At 39.1% G+C, this 19,355-nt stretch overlaps 1 protein-coding gene across 1 annotated transcript; it reads right to left on the bottom strand.

Annotated features, from left to right (window-relative positions):
• Nucleotides 1-740: 740 nt before the first annotated feature.
• On the bottom strand, nucleotides 741-19,064 carry LOC142349730 (beta-galactosidase-like). Its single transcript, XM_075401475.1, has 3 exons — nucleotides 18,230-19,064; nucleotides 8,371-9,121; nucleotides 741-1,227 (listed from the first exon to the last, which is right to left on the bottom strand). Exons 1-3 carry the CDS (start codon nucleotides 19,047-19,049, stop codon nucleotides 852-854), a joined length of 1,947 nt encoding a protein of 648 aa, XP_075257590.1. The 5' UTR covers nucleotides 19,050-19,064; the 3' UTR covers nucleotides 741-851.
• Between the last annotated feature and the right edge of the window lie 291 nt (nucleotides 19,065-19,355).

Below are 19,355 nucleotides of genomic sequence, written 5' to 3' on the forward strand. Positions count from 1 at the left end.
TGGCAAAATATCAATGACAAAAAATCCGACTGTTGGTTTCCCTATGAACATTTCGTTGGAACAAAATAAGTGAAAAAAAATGAAAACAATTGTTTTCGTCGTTTATTAGGTAAATTTGAGTTTAAATTAGAGGGATTTGAATGACTTGCAATGGTACTCGTTTTTCTCGGAAAAGTGTATTTGATTTTGCGTTCTTGCAGGAAACTTTCAGGATTCTTGCAAGAATTCATGTTCAAAAGGTATTTAGGAGAAAATTCAATAGAATCATTTCTGCTAACTGAAATTATTTAAGATTCAATTCATTTGGTTGTCAATTTGTTTTAGCTACCAAAAATACTAAAAAATCTCATAAAATACTCAAACAAAAATCGGAATTGGAAAAATTTTTGCCTCAAAGGTGTTTTCTAAAACAATATTACCGTGATTTATTTTTGCCTGGATAGATATCTAGAAAAATTATTGCAGGTATCTTGCAAGTTTTAATTTCACTCATAACTAGGGAAATTTTTAAAAAAAACTCGGAAACTGAACCCGACATTGAAAAGCAAGAAATATTTTTGTAGCGAGTACAATTATAGTGTTCAATTGATGCCGGTTATACTGCGATTTAGAAAACCACTATCAAAAGCTGCTTTGAAGTTTAAATCCCATCTAATGGATCTTGGGTCTTTCATTTGTTTTCTTTTCCTCCATTTCAAACAGTTATAACGCTTGCATTATTCATGAATTTACAAACTACAGAAAATACTCGAATGGTCAATTACAACCCCAGTCAAAAAATAATGGATAATTTATAAATATTTATAAATTAGTTCATAAACACACACAAGTGGTAGCTCAATATGTGTGCGTCAATATGCGTCCAGAATTGGGAAGTCAAGAAAATCAACCCTGGCATCTTCGCTCTGTTTTTCAAACTCCACCAGAGTGAGAGTGAACTGTTTGGAGTTACGAATAGCGGCAGGTACAAACAGTGTCTGTTGAGGCCCCATAACTGGCCAATAGCGACCCAGGATGAAGTCGTTCACGATTGCAACTCCTCGAGAGAAGGTCGTAGTGTTGAGGAAAGTGTCATGTAAGTCCAGAGTCACTGTTGTTTGGTAAACCAGGGGCAGAACAGTGGACAATTTAGCGTCACTTTCAAGTTGAATGGATCGTAATCCTTTCTTACATTTCTTATTCAGGTTCTCCAATTGTAGATGAGACATTTGCCAATCCTCCAAAACACTAAAAATGGATCAGATTGTCCAATTCATTCTTAAGTAAGGAAGAAATGGATTAAGAAATAATACACGCAATCGTGACTCCACTTCATCGCCCTTCCCTCAACTGAAAACAATTAAGGCAGACCCTTGTTTATTACGGTGTATAATTTACATAGCACTGGAGTCAAGGTGGGAGATATACGCATAGTGCAGCTGGCTTTTTTCTGTTATTGCCCCCCCCCCCCCCATGTAGCATGTTATAGTATATTGGTTGCATTTCATACAGTTACATATACGATTATATACAACGGCATTTACAATTTAATTATGCGGCGAAGTTTTGAAATTAAGACGTATACGGTAATTGAACTTTTGTTTATGTAAGCAGACAAAGAATAATGCGTATTTTTAAATATTTTTGGGCTGTTCTTTGACAGGAATAGCTTTATGGCACTAATTTTTTTGACAACCGGAAGCAAAAATTCACCCAATTTGTCTGCCGGTACCGGCAATTTATTATGACAAAAATAAGGGATCTCTCAGGACCAAAAAGTATAAATTTGGGGGGTGCAAACACACTGGCTATATAAGTTGAATGGATCGTAATCCTTTCAACTTATATAGCCATCACAGAAAAGAGCAATAACAGAAAAGAGCCGTGCAGCTATCTACTATACTACACTGACTGAAGTCAGACGTGCAAGCGCTATATAAAAGCGAATAGAGTCTTCTCAGTCTCTGATTATGGTAAAGGTGTACATGAGTATTACATCTTCTACACAATACGAGCTGGCGCCCATGCAAATAGATTTTAATTAATTTGAGGAATTGAGAGAAAAATTCATTGGCATAAGTTTTGTAATGTTTTACTATAGTATCAACAATCATAGTGTTTTCTTACAGTAATATTTAATTATATTTTTGGTTTAATAGTGTAAACCAGTTAGTATAATCGTTCCTTTTTCGCCTATCTCACACTATAAAGCCTATTTACATGTATTAAGATACGTTTTGTGGAATTAAAGAGGTAAAAATGGGCCAAATACTCTCCTTTTGTTAGGGGAGCTGACTGGCAATGATCTTTTCTTCGAGAAAACTCCAAAATATTATAAAGAATGTCCTGACATCTAGAGCACGGCATCAACCATAAAACGGAGCAAAATTTCAGGAAAGAAAAAATAATAGAACCAGTTTCGTGATTGGATTGTGATTAGATTATTTTGGATGAAATCATGACGACCACCATTAAAACGACCCTTATAGAAACTTGGAAACAATAGCAAGTTCATAGAACAGATTTTTCTGACGGACATTTATAGGAGATTATTGTGCGTTTTTGGTTGGCAAGTTTGAATACCCATAAAGATATGATGAAACATCTGCGGAGTGAGTTTGTTTCAATTTTGATTATTGTAATTAAATACGATGTCTTGATCAACTTGCCTTCTTATTCCAGAGCCAAGGTCAAAAATCTGCTATTAATAAATTGAGCTTAGTAAATGCGAGCTTATAATAAAAGCATCTGATTAAACGAACACATCTGTTAGAATTTCGATCAAACTATACTCTTAAACTTAGTGAGAATTAGAAAGAAAGTTTTGACTTACCAGATTAGAAAGACAAGCAATTTGATTTTGATCAAAGAAATTATAAATGAATCGTCAAGAAATGGTGCTGAGAATCAATATTCGGTTCAAATTGGTGAATCTAGATAACTATTATTAGAGTTAGATTAATTGATGTAAAATCTTCCCAGCATGTATTAAATGATGATGATATCTCCGGAAGTGTGAATGAATTCTCAGAAAAGTGCAAATGCATTCCATTTATGATTCCCTTTGCGACTGATTTGCAGAAGCAAACCATATTGGGTAACCTTTGCGACCCCCACTATAAATCACGGTGCTAAGATTAGTTTTGTATCTTGACTTTTTCACACTGATAATGGGTATATATACAGCTGATTTTTGAGTCTTTTTTCATCCCCAAATTCAAATCACCATCTTGATCTAATAATCAGATCTCTCCTGTAAATCTCTAAATTCTACTGTAAAATATCATTTTGTTATTCTCTCATTTAGGAGAAATTAATTCTTTTACTTAGTTAAAAACGCTTTTTATTCCGCTTGCGAAAGTCCATAACCCAACAGGTTATGGGCCCAGCAATTTTTTAAGTCATAAAATTAATTTCCAAAAAAAAACTAATTTGTTGTTGACAGTCATAATCCTTTTCTGCTTAGTACCTTTTCTTTTCACAACTGTTTTGCCTGCTCAAACTTCAATGGATCAACAGACAGTGAAGCTGCTGACCTACACAGGAAAGGCACAGGACTTTCCAATCTGGAGCACAAGATTTGTGGCGATGATGCAGACGAAGGGACTCTACAAATCACTACTGGGGACAGAGGAGCAACCCAATGAGCCTGCGCCACTGGCCAATGGGGCAACCAATGATGAAAAGAAGAACCACAAGGTGCTGAAGGATGCATATGAGAAGGAAGTTGCAGACATCAAGGAGAAACGGAACAATGTGTGGTGCCATCTGGCACTGACTCTAGATGCAACAACCCTCATGCTGATGAGACATGACTGTGTGGGAGATGATGGCATTGGAGATGGAGCAAAGGCTTGGAAGCTTTTGCAGGAGAGATTTCAGAGTGTGGAGACGCCGACAGTGGTGACTTTAGTGGCACAGCTTGCTCGACTGCAGCTCGAGGATTCTGAGGATTTGGACAGCTTCTTCATCAGAGGACAGGAGTTGCTCACAAGGCTACAAGAAGCAGGGGAAGCAGTCTCAGAGACCCTCTTCAACGCCTTGGTCCTCAGTGGTCTGCCAATGAGGTATGAAAGTTTTGTTATACAGGAAAGCTTCAACCCGGCAACGAACTTCACAGAGTTGAGGAAAAGGCTGCAGAACTTTCATGAGAGCACGGTGCAGAGACACAAGGGACAAAGTGGTTCAGTGGCACTGGCAGTGAAGCGTGACTTCAAGAAGGGACCCAAGAAAGGAAACTGCTTTGTGTGTGGGATCCCTGGACACTTTGCCAAGGACTGCAGGAAGAAGGAGACAGCACAATGCAGCAAGTGTGGTGAGAAGGGTCACCTAGACAGGGCATTCAAGAGACAAAGAGATGGAGGCAAACATGAGTCAGTGGCAATGGGTCCAACATTGGCTACACCAGACGAGGAATGCTGGGCAGCTCTTACCCAGTGGAAGACAGCAGGCATGCTAGTGGACAGTGGTTGTACAGATCACATAGTGACGAACATCGATGCGTTTCTGGACTTTGTGCCCATTCAATCAGTGGTCAGAAATCCCAACGGAGAGGCTTCCAGAGTGGTGGGCAGAGGCTGTGTGAGGATCAGCATACCCTCAAACAAAGGGGAATTCCAATGCGAACTCAAAAATGTTCTGTGTGTGCCGGACTATTCTTCAAACCTCCTATCAGTCTCAAGATGCACGGAGTGGGGACATAGCTTCACTTTCGAGAGAGGAAACAGCTGCATGAAACTCCAGAAGGGAACTCGGGTAAAACTAACACAAGAAAATAATTTGTTTTACTTACCCTGCAGCGTTCTAGAATTCAAGATGAGTTCCAACAGCGTGAAACTTGACAGTGCAAGGAAGTGGCACAGACGATTGGGTCATTTGAATCAAGCGGATGTGGTCAGGAATGCACCAGAGACAGTGGGGGAACTCGATGATGTATGCAATGTGTGTGCATTGGCCAAGATCACAAAGACTCCAGTACCAAGAGTGGCAGAGACCCAAGCAGAAGAGAAGCTGGAGAGGGTGTTCACAGACGTGATGGGACCTTTCAGAGTAGAGTCACTGTCAGGGTTCCGGTTCTGCATTGTGTTTGCAGACCAGTACACGAAGTTTGTGTTTGTGGACTTGCTTAAGGCAAAGAGTGAAGCACTGGCCAGCCTGAAGAAATTTGTTCTCAGTGTGGGGACGCCCAAGAAACTGAGGCAAGACAATGCGAAGGAGTTTCTCTCAGAGCAGTTCAAGACGTACTGCTTAGATGCAGGCATTCTACAGGAGAAGACCATACCAGAAACGCCACAACAGAATGGGTTAGCTGAGAGGTGCAACAGGACACTGCTGGAGATGGCAAGATGTTTGCTCATTGACTCAGGACTTCCCAAGATGATGTGGGGAGCAGCAATTCTTCACGCAGCAGGGATCAGAAACTTGGTTGTGAGACGAGGAGAAGAAAAATGCCCAGCAGAGCTGATGAGAGGTATAAAACCTAAGCTTTCAATTAGTAAATTATCTATTTTTGGTTGCACAGTCTTCATGAGGAAGAGGGACAGAGAAGTCAGCAAACTTGAACCCAAGGCACTGGAAGGAAAGTTTGTGGGTTACACTGAAGGAGAAAACGGATACCTGGTGTACATACCCAACACACGCAAGGTGATGGCAGTTCGAGATGTGATCATCAAGGAGTCTGAAGTGGGCTCAATCCCTGACAACAAAGAAACGGCGGACCTACTAGATGATGGGTCGGAACTGGGAATCTGCCACCCAGATGATGGTCATCAAGACGATGACAACAGAGAACGACAGGACACATCTACTGCAATAAAGGAGGAGTGGCATGACGCAGGGAGCGTGAATACTCAAGAAACAACACTGAGACAAGAGGCCTCGGATGTTGGAGAAACAGCACTAGATGAAGAATGTACTGCAACAAGAGGGAGTCACAGAGACTCAGATTCACTGGAAGACAGTGACACAGAAGACTTCTCACAGTTAGAGACAGTTGGCTTCAATGAAGATGCACTGGAACACGCGGACAGAGCGGAGCCCAGACGAGGGACACGAGCAAGGAATGTTCGGCAATTTTTTGGAGAAGTCAGGACCCATCTTGCTGTGACTGAGGGCGACTATGTGGAACCCAAAACAGTCTACGAAGCCAAGCAAGGTGACGATTGGGACCAGTGGCACCGGGCAATGAAGGACGAGGTCAAGGCACTCCAAGACAACGAGACTTGGAACCTAGTGAGACCACCCACAGACAGGGACGTCATACCGGGCAAATGGGTTTACAAAGTGAAATTGGGACCCAGTGGTCAAGTGGACAAATACAAAGCGCGCTATGTGGCGAAAGGCTTCAAACAAGTGGAAGGACTGGACTACTTTGAGAATTTTGCGCCTACCTGTAAGCCAGAGACATTCAGGATTCTACTTCAGCTATCAGCGAAGCAAGGCCATGTGATGCACCAATTTGATGTCAAGACTGCTTTCCTGCACTCACCAATCGAGGAAGAAGTGTATCTGGAACAGCCAGAGGAGTTTGTAAAACGCGGATCAGATGGGGAGAAGTTAGTATGTCGACTAAATAAATCAATTTATGGTTTGAAACAGGCTGCTAACAACTGGTACAAAGAGCTGGCAAACTTCCTACTGAGACAGGGGTTCACCAGAAGCAGGAACGATCACTGCTTGTTCGCAAGATCAGAAGCAGAGGATCACACCTTCATCTTGGTCTGGGTTGACGACATCATAGTAGCATCAAGAAGTATGACAGTGGTCTCTGATGTCAAGAAGGCACTAGAAGCAACCTTTCACATGGAAGACAGAGGGAGACTACACTGGTTTCTGGGTCTAAGAATCAGACGAGAAGAGGGCAAAGTCACAGTCGACCAAGAACGCTACATAGAAACAATGCTTGAGCGGTTTCAAATGGATCAATGCAAACCCTCAAGAACTCCAGCTGATTTGAATTTGAAACTTCAGACAGCACAGAACGGAGACGAAGAAGTGGACCAGAGGATCTACAGAAGCTTGGTTGGATCACTACTGTATCTGGCCAAACAGACGAGGCCAGACATCATGTTCACAGTCAACATTCTGTCCAGACACATGAATGCACCTACCAATCAACACTGGATGTGCGGAAAACGACTTCTGCGATATCTTCAAGGTTCAAAAGGTTTAAAACTTACTTACACAAAAGAGGCTAGTTATGATTTAGTGGGGGAAAGTGATGCAGACTGGTCTGGAGACGTGAACGACAGAAAATCAACAACGGGCTATTACTTCAAGCTCAACGGAAGTGGCGCAGCACTCAGCTGGGGTGTCAAGAAGCAGGCCACAGTTGCTCTTTCTTCATCAGAAGCAGAATATCAGGGCATGGCAGCAGCAGTTCAGGAAGCACTTTACCTGAAACAACTTCTAGAGGATTTTGGCATCCAACAGAAACGTCCAATAGCAATTGGAGAAGACAACCAAAGTTGTATCAGACTCTGCCAAAACCCAGTCATGCACAAAAGGAGCAAGCACATCGAAACAAAGTTTCACTTCATCCGGGACAAAACGGAGGATGGGACTATTTCAATTCATTACGTTCCTACAGACAAAATGGCAGCGGACATCTTCACAAAGTCCTTACCCGTTTCGAAAGTGGAAACATTCAGAGCAGTTTTGATGGGAACAGACTCTACGCAATCAGCTCAAGTCTGAGTGGGGGTGTTAGAATTTCGATCAAACTATACTCTTAAACTTAGTGATAATTAGAAAGAAAGTTTTGACTTACCAGATTAGAAAGACAAGCAATTTGATTTTGATCAAAGAAATTATAAATGAATCGTCAAGAAATGGTGCTGAGAATCAATATTCGGTTCAAATTGGTGAATCTAGATAACTATTATTAGAGTTAGATTAATTGATGTAAAATCTTCCCAGCATGTATTAAATGATGATGATATCTCCGGAAGTGTGAATGAATTCTCAGAAAAGTGCAAATGCATTCCATTTATGGTTCCCTTTGCGACTGATTTGCAGAAGCAAACCATATTGGGTAACCTTTGCGACCCCCACTATAAATCACGGTGCTAAGATTAGTTTTGTATCTTGACTTTTTCACACTGATAATGGGTATATATACAGCTGATTTTTGAGTCTTTTTTCATCCCCAAATTCAAATCACCATCTTGATCTAATAATCAGATCTCTCCTGTAAATCTCTAAATTCTACTGTAAAATATCATTTTGTTATTCTCTCATTTAGGAGAAATTAATTCTTTTTCTTAGTTAAAAACGCTTTTTATTCCGCTTGCGAAAGTCCATAACCCAACAACATCTGTATGCGATCAGTGAAAGACAGCGCAATATTTGAAACCTGAAACTAGCAAAATCAATTTTAATAAGGAAACTCACTTTCCGTTCAGAGTGACATTTTTCTTGATTCCTTTGTTTTGTGTGTTCATGTGTGGACCCCAGTTCACCCGCCCTCTGTTTTCTACAATGACCACCAGAAATGATCCTTCATTTATACTGAGACTATCGATGCTCAATTTGGGTGCTTCGAAGTGATTATTATCGACAGTTCCCAAAAAGACAGCTCCATCTGAAGTATTTCCTGTCTGGGCAAGAAGAATGGACGCTCGGTCGCCCAGGCCATCCACGCCAAAATTTATTTCCATTCTCCCAGACATATTTTCCTTAAGCTGGGTTCTGTACATAACAAAACCGTAATCAAAACCCAATCTCTCCATATTTTGGGGGTACTTTGACGTAATGAACCCGTTGTCTGAAATAATGATGTCCAGAAAATCGATGAGGGATCCACAGAGATCTAATTTAACGTCAGCTTTTGAGGTTTTGGTCGAATTCGCAGGCACATCTACTACAGGAACAGGAAAAAATTTTGCAATCGTATCTCGGATTACGTAATACTTCCACGTCGTGTCACCCGCCTCGCTTATTGGAGCATCATAGTCATAAGTTGTTAGATCATAGGAGTCGACAGGTCGAACGTAATTGGCACCCGACCAATAGGCGAAGTTGGTGCCACCAGTATACATGTAGAAGTTCACAGAGGCATTTAGAGCAAGAATCTTTTCGAGAGATTCTGCAAGATCTGTCGCTGATACTTTCTGGAATGGTTTCCCCCAGTGGTTCAACCATCCTGAAACATTATTCAGTCAATTTGATTCTGGACAACACATTTTACGCAAAACAAAAAGCATTTTGACAAAAGCAGATAATTATACACCAAAACTCGACTGACAGTTGTTGTCGATTCAAGTTGATACATCTGACTCTACTTTAAAAATACGAAAAAAACCGAGATTGTTATGAGAAGTGTTATCAGATATAGAAGTGTTATCAGATTTTTGCAGCCGATATCCAGGAATTCACGTTGGGTCAAAACTGACATTTGAAATAACTATAGAATATGAATATTTAGGGTGGAGGTTTTACCCTATTCACAATTCCACAATTGTTCCTAGAATCTATCTTTAGAGAAAACTACTGGACTGGATATTAACTTCACAAACCTTCTACTCTTAACTAGAGTAAAGGGTTATATCAGGCCCTCCGTTCAAGTCCTAAAGAAAGTATTTTCAGGCGCTATAGAACTGTAGTCAATTGCCAATAATAATGATGATATTAGAATATGTTTGTAATGCCTCTCTATGTTATATGATATTTTAGCTTCTAAGAAGTGTTTTACCAAATGAAATAAATTGGTGACTCTAAGATTGAGAATTATACCAGGTCAATTCACTTTCTAATTAATCGATCAACCAATATACTTAAAACAAATAGTAGATGACGTGAAGAGCTCGTCGGTGTTCACTCCACAACCCAACCAGACGAGTATTAACCAACTTGATAGAACGTTAAGACATTGCCCATGAGCTACTTCAGGTTACTGCAGACCTTTTTAATTGTCTACTTGGTTCACCACTCCATACTACATGAGTTAACTTAACTTGCCAAGTCTTCTACGAGCAGGCAGGCCTACCCTCAGAGTGGCTTCACTATGCGGTCTCCTAGAAGGAACTTGGCCGATTAATACTCTCAGAAATCAATCGTCTTGATGTTGTCCGGGATTCCATGGTGTCCTCCAGTTCGTTAACCTAACTTAACCTAATTATTGATTGGTTGATCACTACTTTACTAGTCACCGAACTAATTTAAATCCAATAAATTGAAGCTAGATTGAGTATGATTTCAGATCCTTAGAGATGTATTGTGAAGTTACTAAAGCTGTACAATTACGCTGTTGATTAACAGAAAACCGAAAGAAACGATTAAGTCTTACCCAGTCCTAATCATTACAGGCTATGGTTCTTTCAGAACAACTAGTTACAAATGTCTATGAGTGCCAAGTATCGAAGCGTTTAGCAAATACCTACTAGATAACAGTTTAAGCTCTACTAAGTTATAAGAAAATGTCTAAAAAGAGAAAGTAGTTGAAAATTTGCTAAGTTAATTTAACAAAAAGTATAGTTACCACAGTATACTAGTTCAAACGATTATTATAATTTTCAGTACCACGACAGAGATCTGTTAACTCACTCGTCTAAAAAAATTTACTCCGCAATTCGGATTATCACGACAATATAATTATTTTCAGACTGATTTAGGTTACAAAAATTGGCTAAAATTGAGCCGTATATATACTACTTATCTGTGTTTGGTTATGATAGTTTAGTCCTATTTTTACCAAATGTTCCGAATCTTTGTGTGAAAAATACTTTTTTGGGAAAAGTTTTCAGAAGGTCATTCATGACTTTGATAACCTAGGCCCTAATTTGGGTTTCTAACCCAATATTACGTGGGTGAGCATTTTGGTGTTCATTCTATTATATAATCTTTATCAGAGTCAATATTTATTTATTCAACCGTTCTCATCAGCTTAAATTTCTTCACCATTATTATCTTTGTACAATTTCAAATTTAGAATTCGCCTTGGTGTTGGGAATAATTCAAGGTCAGTATTGATTTAGGTCTTTTCCGAAAAACGCTTAAGTTTATCTTTCCATTCCTACAGTAACCCCAATTTTGTCTCCGCAACTAATGGATTTATAACACTACGATGCAACTGCAATGTTTAATCAAGACAATTTAATTACTCGATATTTTCAGAGCTATTCATGATCATGTTTTAAGATCAGAGCTGTTAGCGTGCGTGGACAATAGTGACAACAGCAGAACTAGTTTACTCGTCAATGTCATACAGGGTTAAAATATCTGATTCTACTTTTTTCATTCCGATTTTTAACCCCCTATAATTTAAACCCGTTCAAGAGTGCAGCATTGAACAACTTGCGTTTGTCTGAAATCGAAAAAATATTAGCGAGACGGCCTTTTTCATTGCAATGCCTTTGATCGAAAAAGAATTCTTGAAAAATCTGACCTCCTTAATGTTGCATTTTTGATTTGAATAAAAAAGGTTCAAAAACTGTCCAAGTCCAGAAGACGGAAGAACCGGTAGTTTTCAAATGAAATGATGAAAGCTAAATTTAAAAAATTTTAAAACCTAATTTCTGAGGAAATACTTTCTGAGGTATACTTTCTGATGCACAACTGAGGAAATCAAAACAATTTTTAAACAAGCGGTTAACAGAAATTGTCAATTGGGGATCCCTTCCTAGGGTTGAAGCCCGGGATCAAATTCGCGATATGAGGCTTTGACGTAACTCCGTGAGGACGCAAGGAGCTCAAAATTATAAAGATAGATTTCAAATTTGGATTAACACGAAAACAAATTATTAAAGACAAGAATAAGTTTCACTCAGGGCTTTGATATTTTTATAACTTTTCACATGGCCGGTTTTCCAACAGAATCAGTATAAAGGTGCACGCCGATTACGCGAATAAATTGGCCATCATGTGTATATGCGGAAACGCGGCAATTGTAGATTTGACATTTCGCGAAAAAGTTATTTATTCTTTTAACAGAAAACTCATGGCCTTCAACAACCAATATATCTTTGTTCTTGGAAGCAATGCTATACTCAAAGACGGCAGTTAAAATGCTGATTCAGAATGCAACGAAACAAGAAATGTTCCAGAGTTCAATCCACTTTTCAATTGCTTTTAGTTTCCCAACAGGGACAACTGAGATAACTAATTCGCTAATGGCTATAATTTTGCTTTTATCTATCGGGTTGTTAGCTTTATTTTTCTGACCATTATGAGCCATTATTTTACTGATTAAAATTGGGGTGAAATGGTGTTTTCGAAATAGTGTATTCACGGAGACAAGAAAAATTACCGAATTACAATTTACCCAATGCCGTTTTACTCAATGCCATTTTATCCGGACTGCCATCTTACCCAAGGCCATCTTACCCAACGCCAACCTACCCAAAGTTCGTTGATCTTTTTGCTTAATTACTCGACGTTCGGTTGTGATAGTTTCATATCAAGTCCCACGGGCTATTGGATTATATCGCTATTTGTAACCCCATGTTGAGTTGTGATAGTTTCATATCAAGTCCCACAGGCAGTTTAATTATGCCGTCGGCTAAACAGTTGTACTGATAATTTTAACAATTGGGTAAAATAAAGTTGGCATTGGTTAAAAAAGCAGGTTAGCTATAATGGATTTTGGTAAAATGGCATTGGTTTAATTTGAATTGTGTAAATTGTCCTGACACCATTCACACTTCTTTCATTTTGCCCTAATCTCTATTAATTAGACTAATGAGAATTGATTGTTCTCAACTACAGGGAGATTGAAATCGGAGTGGAACATCATAGGTATTAAATTGTTGAGGGGTTAAATGGTATAGGGGTTAAGAAATCGGGGTTGAAAATAGGTTGTTAAAAAAATAGGGGTGAAGGAACAGGACACCTTAAAATCTAGTTTCCACGATTGTTAACAATGTGTCATTTGGACTGAAAAGAAAAAGAAAGTGTAATATGCGATAAATTTGAGAAAGGTCTCTCGCAATACCAATTGTGAATTATGAAGACAATCACAAATGAAGACAATCCCCTGATTCGTTGCTTCTTCGATACAGAAACGTGTTCAACAGATCGGAAAATTACTGGAGAAACAGGAGTACATAAACAACCCACTGTGTGCTCTTGGTATTCTACGTAGTTGCCTGGGTGCACCAAATATGGTGTATTCACTGCGCTGCAATACACCATCAGAGGAAGCTGTAAATATTTTTGAGGAATTTAGCTCGCGTCAGAGGACAGCTTTCGAGAATATACTGAGAACAGTCCTGTCCAATGAGTCATGACATCAAGCATGCTTGCCTATCAGTAACTCTGGAATTGGAATCCGACGAGCGTCTGATCAGATAAAAGCAGCTTATATTGATTCGATATCGCAGTCTGCTAAATTAGTGGAGGTTATCACTGCCCAAAGTCCGACAACAGATCACACTATTGTCAAAATGATTGATGAAATAAATGGTTTGTCAACTTCGCAGCTTACTCAAATCAAAATACAGGAAGTCCTCGACGAAATTGCTCTCAATAATTTAATTGAAAATTAAACATCCGAAAGAAAAAATGCTCGTTTATTGCACACCCTCTCTTCCTCAATCAGGAGCATGGTTATCGGCAGCTCCTATACCGGCTCTCGGCCTCCATCTCATGCCAAACGAGTTTCGTGCAGCTGTGAAGTACAGACTGGGCGCTCCCATATATGAAAAAGAAAGGAAGTGTCCCTATTGATCTTTGGATACACTCGGTTATCATGCTTCTGAATGTCATGGGCGTGGCAATATGATTTTGCGACACGACCGCCTCAGGGACAATTTCTTTTCGCTTGCAGTGCTGCCAACCTGTCACCAGTTTGCGAGCAGAAAAATCCGATACTAGAAACAAATTCTCGACATGGAGATGGGTATTTACCTTTTTGGTCTGCTGGGCAACCGCCAGCTCTGGATATAATCATTACCTCCCCACTGCAACCCAGTATTATTATTGAAATCTGGTTTTGCCCTGAGAGCTGCGGAAGACAGGAAGTTGGAACCATATCGCCAGCAATGTGCCAACATAGGTGATCAAGTAATTCCCATGGCTTTTGAATCATTTGGTGGACTCTCTGAAATGGTCAGAAAAACTTTGAAGCGAATAGCTCGGCTCACTGACAACAGAACATTGTACTCAGCTGGTTCGTCATTCGCTTTCAGCAGGCTTGCTCAATCGGTTTTAGTCACACACATTAATGCGAGGAAACGCTTTTATGTTCATAGCAGGAAGCGCAGAACTGTGAGCCAGCTGCAAGCAAAAGAAGCCTCCTTAATGTCTCATGACCTTTGATTGTGTGTGTTTCAGTATCTCAATTGCAAAGAAAATGGTGTGGGTTCACTAGTCGTAGTTGATAATTCGATTGTGTGGGTTTTACTATTCCAACTGAAAACACTATTGATTTAATGAATTTAACTGATAATGAATATTTATTCTTACCTGACCAAAGTAGGGAGAATAGAAACGTATATTTCATATCTGGAAAACTGAAATAAATTGTTAAAAATAGATTTGTCAAACTGGTGATCTGCTGTTTTAGAAGCCTAGTCATGGTAACCCAGTTAATTATTAATTCAAAATCTTTACATAATAAAAAAATCACAAATTGTGCACCTACCAATAACATCGCTCACAAGTCGCAATGAATATGGACCGCAAGTAGTTAGTAACTGAATTTGAGCTAAAAGTCTTAAGTTAACTAAAAAAAATGTGAAGAACTAAATGCCCAATAAATTTTGTGGTTCTCGAGTCGAGGTGTCAACGCTAAAAACCGCTAGACATAGTAAGATTTGCGGTGAATGCGGTGAAAAGGTGTAAGAATTGCAATTTTAGCGTTGAATGCGTGAATGCGGTGAAAAAAAAAGAATTCAACGCTAAGAATTGCAAAATATGAAAACTCAGCGCTAAAAATTACTCTAAACTTTGCAGTAATTCTCGTAAGATTCGTGGCTTTTAGCTGTGAAATTTTTATTTTCAACGCTTCCCGTTAGTAGCGGTGAATTATTTTTGTTCGCCGACTATTCACAACAATTCTTCCATTATTTGTTGACAAAACCTCGACCCTGGTTAACTGGATGCTCAAAACAGTGGATATGAGTAAAAAAAGTTGATACCTTTTTGCCACTTGTCGATTGTTAACGTATCTATTTTTGATCATGGACAACCGGGATGTAATGTGCAAATATGTGATGAAGTATTGTCAGTGATTTCCACAAAAAACCCCAAATTATAAAAAATGCCATACTGATTGTCTAACAAAACATCAGACAGAGAACAAATTTTTTCAGATTAACTAGTTTTCAGAACTTTAATGCATTGTTGTTTTAATGAATTTTGTGTGCCATGAACTTACAATGACATAATCTGCCAATGAACTGGTGATTCAAAGTGAATCAAAAGCGATATATTATAATCACTATCGAGATTCTCCGATCAAATCTCAAGTTTGGTCACATTAGTTATTTCGAAATTCAGTTTGATAAAAACACTAGAACATGATAAATTAAAAACCTCATCATGCGTTTTAGGAAAGGAGTCAAGTGCATGCAAATAAAAAACAGGCAGCCAAAACAAACACGGCAAAAGACTTAATTAAGGCAGAACCTACTTGGGCTCCTTTTACAGCCTTAAAGTATAGATAGTTAGGGCTACCCATTTCTGCGCGCGAAGTAAAATTACCTATTTATCTCAGAGTAACAGACTCTGTAAAACACTGAAGATAAACTTCGATTTTAATGGTGGTAATATAATACAACATCGGAATAATTGGTACACACATAGTGCAACTATCTATTAGACTGACTAAATTCAGGCGTGCAAGCGCTATATGAAACAGATTAGAGTCCTCTCAGTCCTTGATTGCTTGAATTTGTACACTCAGTATTTCATCAGCTACATCCATCCGGGGTTGAGAGTTATTCGTCCAAATTTGTGGAATTTGCTGCTGAAATATAACGAATGTGCCATCCCTGTCGAGTGGTTGGGCCAGTGACTAGAGTCGTCATCTGAGGTCCCTCGCCAATGAATTGTCTGACAAGAGTCCCCAATAAGTGGTCCACATACTGTCGGTCTCGGGTACTAAGAGACCTCAACTCATCTCCCTTTCTCCACGACCTCCTTCAGATCGCTTTCACTAGCTTATCTTCTGGTTAGAATCCAACATTGACTACTGTGAGCTACTCAATACTTTAAAATTTTCTCTGTTTATTTCTTTCTGAGTAAATTCCAACCAGAGAAAAGAAGAGAAAATTGATCCTAATCTTCAGTCTGTGGACACAACAGTATTATGAAGGATTAGTTTTTTACATAGTAGCGATAAAGGAACAATAGAATCAAAAATAGGATTTTCTGGTGTTTTTGGGAGAACTGTGTCTGATTTTCGGACAACAACCAGGAGAGCTGGGACTGTGGGCCACTAGCAATGCCCATTTTCGAAGTCCATAGCTTGGTTGCAGGATCCAAAAGAATTAGAGAAATTCTTTGTCCCGTGTTAGACAATCAGCAAGAGCCTGATGGTAGAGGGCAGGACTACGGTGTGGCTGCATAGCAAGGAGATGACAAAATCTTTTCCTCTTGCGGTGGCTCGCTGTTTGCCAACTTGTCCCTGATTCAGTCATTGTATAGGAGGTTGAAGGTATCGCCGTGCACACACTTCGTGGTCCTTCCTTCAACACATTTAAGGTATGCAATAGGCACTGGGGTCGGCCTATGGGTCCTGGCGTACAGGGGAACAAAGAGGTAAAATTTCCGGATGTGGTCACAATTCCTCAGAGTTCCTTTGCAATACTTGGGGTCAAACTTGTGCAAGTATTTGAGATAGAACGATAGTGTTTTAGTGCTCAAGTACTGTGGACGGAAGATTACTTGCATCAAGGGATTAGTGTTATGAAAGTGGTTTGTTCTATTCTTTGTTCTATTCTTTGTTCTATTCTCTTAAGAAACTCAAAAGATGATTTTCGAAATTGGTCTCCTTTATCAGCAGTATATACTTCGTCGTGAACTCCTCTGAGATATTAAATTAGCGGATCCGATAGTGGGTAAAATAGTGTATTGCGGATAAAAAAATGTATTTATAAAAAATGTTGTGCTTTTTTGTTAATTCTTGGCCATAAATTACTATCAAGCAAGAAAGAAATGCTGTTCGAGCAACTTGTGAAATCATTTCTGGTAGAGAGAGAGAGAGAGAAATGGTTGTTGCTCTGCTAAAAATAATAATTTTTTAATTGTAAAGCGGTATTTAAAAGTATGTTTAGCTGTTCCGCATTGCGGATTTGTGTGATTTCAAAAATTATTATATCTTCTAACAGGAGTTCACTTTTTGTCTTAATGTAGACAACTGCCTGACTAATTTTGCGTAGTGAGCAGTGTTTCGCTGAGGTTGTGATTCATTATAATTCATTGTTAAAGTATCAAAAGACTTCTGAAGTTCAAAACTCTAAGTCTAAGTTTCTCTGTAAGGGTTGTTTTCGTCATTTTTACGGTTAGCGTTTGTTAACTCACTGGTCGCACTTTTTACAGCCTCAAAGTAAAAAAGCGTTAGGACTACTTATTTCTGCATGCGAAGTAGGCCTACCTAGTTCTCTCAGACTAACCGACTCTGTAAAACACTGAAGAAGTCAGACGTGCAAGCCCTATATACAAAACAGAGTCCTTTCAGTCTATGATTGGTTGAAGGGTAAATTCAGTATTTCAATTTCCACATAATTTAACGAAATCAAAAAAGAAAACAAATCAATTTGTTTTTCCTGTGAAATTTGCAACAAATTAGCTCAAATTTACACCATTAAGAAAACAATTACCACCACTGAAGTCCTAAATTTGCATATATTGACGAACATCAGCTAGCTTGAAGAATGACTGTCGGCTTGAATATATATGAAAAAATAAAGTTTTCTTGCTTAAATATCATAAGAGTATTTAATCAGGTGCCGTCTCTTTATGTGGCTAAATAGCAGCTCAAATGGAGTAATGTTCAAGCAAAGGCCAGTTGAGCTCTTAGCTACTTTATAATGTATGTGCATATGAACTGAAACAAAATTGCTCAATTTTTTTTTTAAATTTTGGAGACACAATGTGAAAAAACAATGAACTCATGATTGTTGAACTTAAAATCACAGAATTTAAATGAAGCAATTTAAATGAAGTCTTTCGATTCATCATTAATGATTAGGTTCTGATACTTAAGCTAACTGAGGTTTTATTCCTCTGATTTATTTACCTGTCATTAAAAACATTTTCGGCGTTTCTGGTTAAAAATTTCGTCTAATGCCAAGAAAGGAGTGCCTCCTACCTGTATAGAACTCGGAGTTGACAACAGGTCCATCCTGTTGGTAATGACGTAACACATCAAAGTAAAACTGGGGGTAGTTTGTCACCTTGAAATCCACAGTGGCTAGTTCCGTCTTTACCGACCCACACTTTAGTGCCCGTACGGTGTATGCTCGATCAGTCGTGAACAAAACAACATCGGATCCAAGATACTCTCGAATCTTATAGACAAGGTGTTGCAAGTAATCTTGATCACACCCAGGGAAGTAAGTTCCGTACTCGTTTTCATACTGTACTGTTATTATGGGTCCTCCGTTTTCATACAAAAAAGGTTCAAGTTTAGGCAAAATGGCATCGAACCAATCGTCAACATACGCCAGAAATTTTGGGTCGGAACGTCGGAGAATTATGTCTTGGTACCGCTTCAGATACCACGGGAACCCTCCAAACTCCCATTCAGCACATGCAAACGGGAACCCTCTCGCAATAACCAAGAGTCCAGTATCGTTGGCAAGTTTCAACAACTTTTCGATATCTCGATCGCCTGTAAAGTCATACTGGCCTTCAACTTGAGAATGGAAGTTCCACAGAAAGTACGTCTCGACTGCGTTCAAACCTCCGGTTTTCATCTTTTTCAGCCGGTCTTCCCAATATTGATTGGGAACTCTGGAGTAATGGAAACTTCCAGAAACGTATCGAAAGGGTTCTCCATCTTTCAGAAAAGTTTTACCCTCCCAATCGACGGTAAAAGTTCTCTCTGCTGATACGAACGAGGACAGATAAATTGAAGAAATCAGTGCTATTAGAGACAGCATTTCGTTTCCAACAAATGATGAGAACATACAAACGCGTTTCTGTTTGCTTAATCGAAACATTTTATTTGGCAGGGTGTGCGCATAGCAAACATTTGGGCATTGTTAATAAGTGATCAGACATTTGCAAGCATATAGTCATATGCAGTTTAGTTGAGAGACCTTCAAATATCATCCCGAGGATTAGAGAGCAGAAAACTTAGCTACCCCGTTAATGATGCTTTATTCGTTGGCGGCGGAAAGTCAAAAAGTCAGTTGACAGCAAGTAATGTGTATATGGGCTTACAGGCACAGGGGCGGGGACACATAATTTCTAAAATTGGAATTCCGTTTTTC

This window comes from Convolutriloba macropyga, chromosome 1 (genome assembly GCF_964194025.1).
Source record: "Convolutriloba macropyga chromosome 1, txConMacr16.3, whole genome shotgun sequence".
Taxonomy (NCBI): Eukaryota; Metazoa; Xenacoelomorpha; order Acoela; family Convolutidae; genus Convolutriloba; species Convolutriloba macropyga.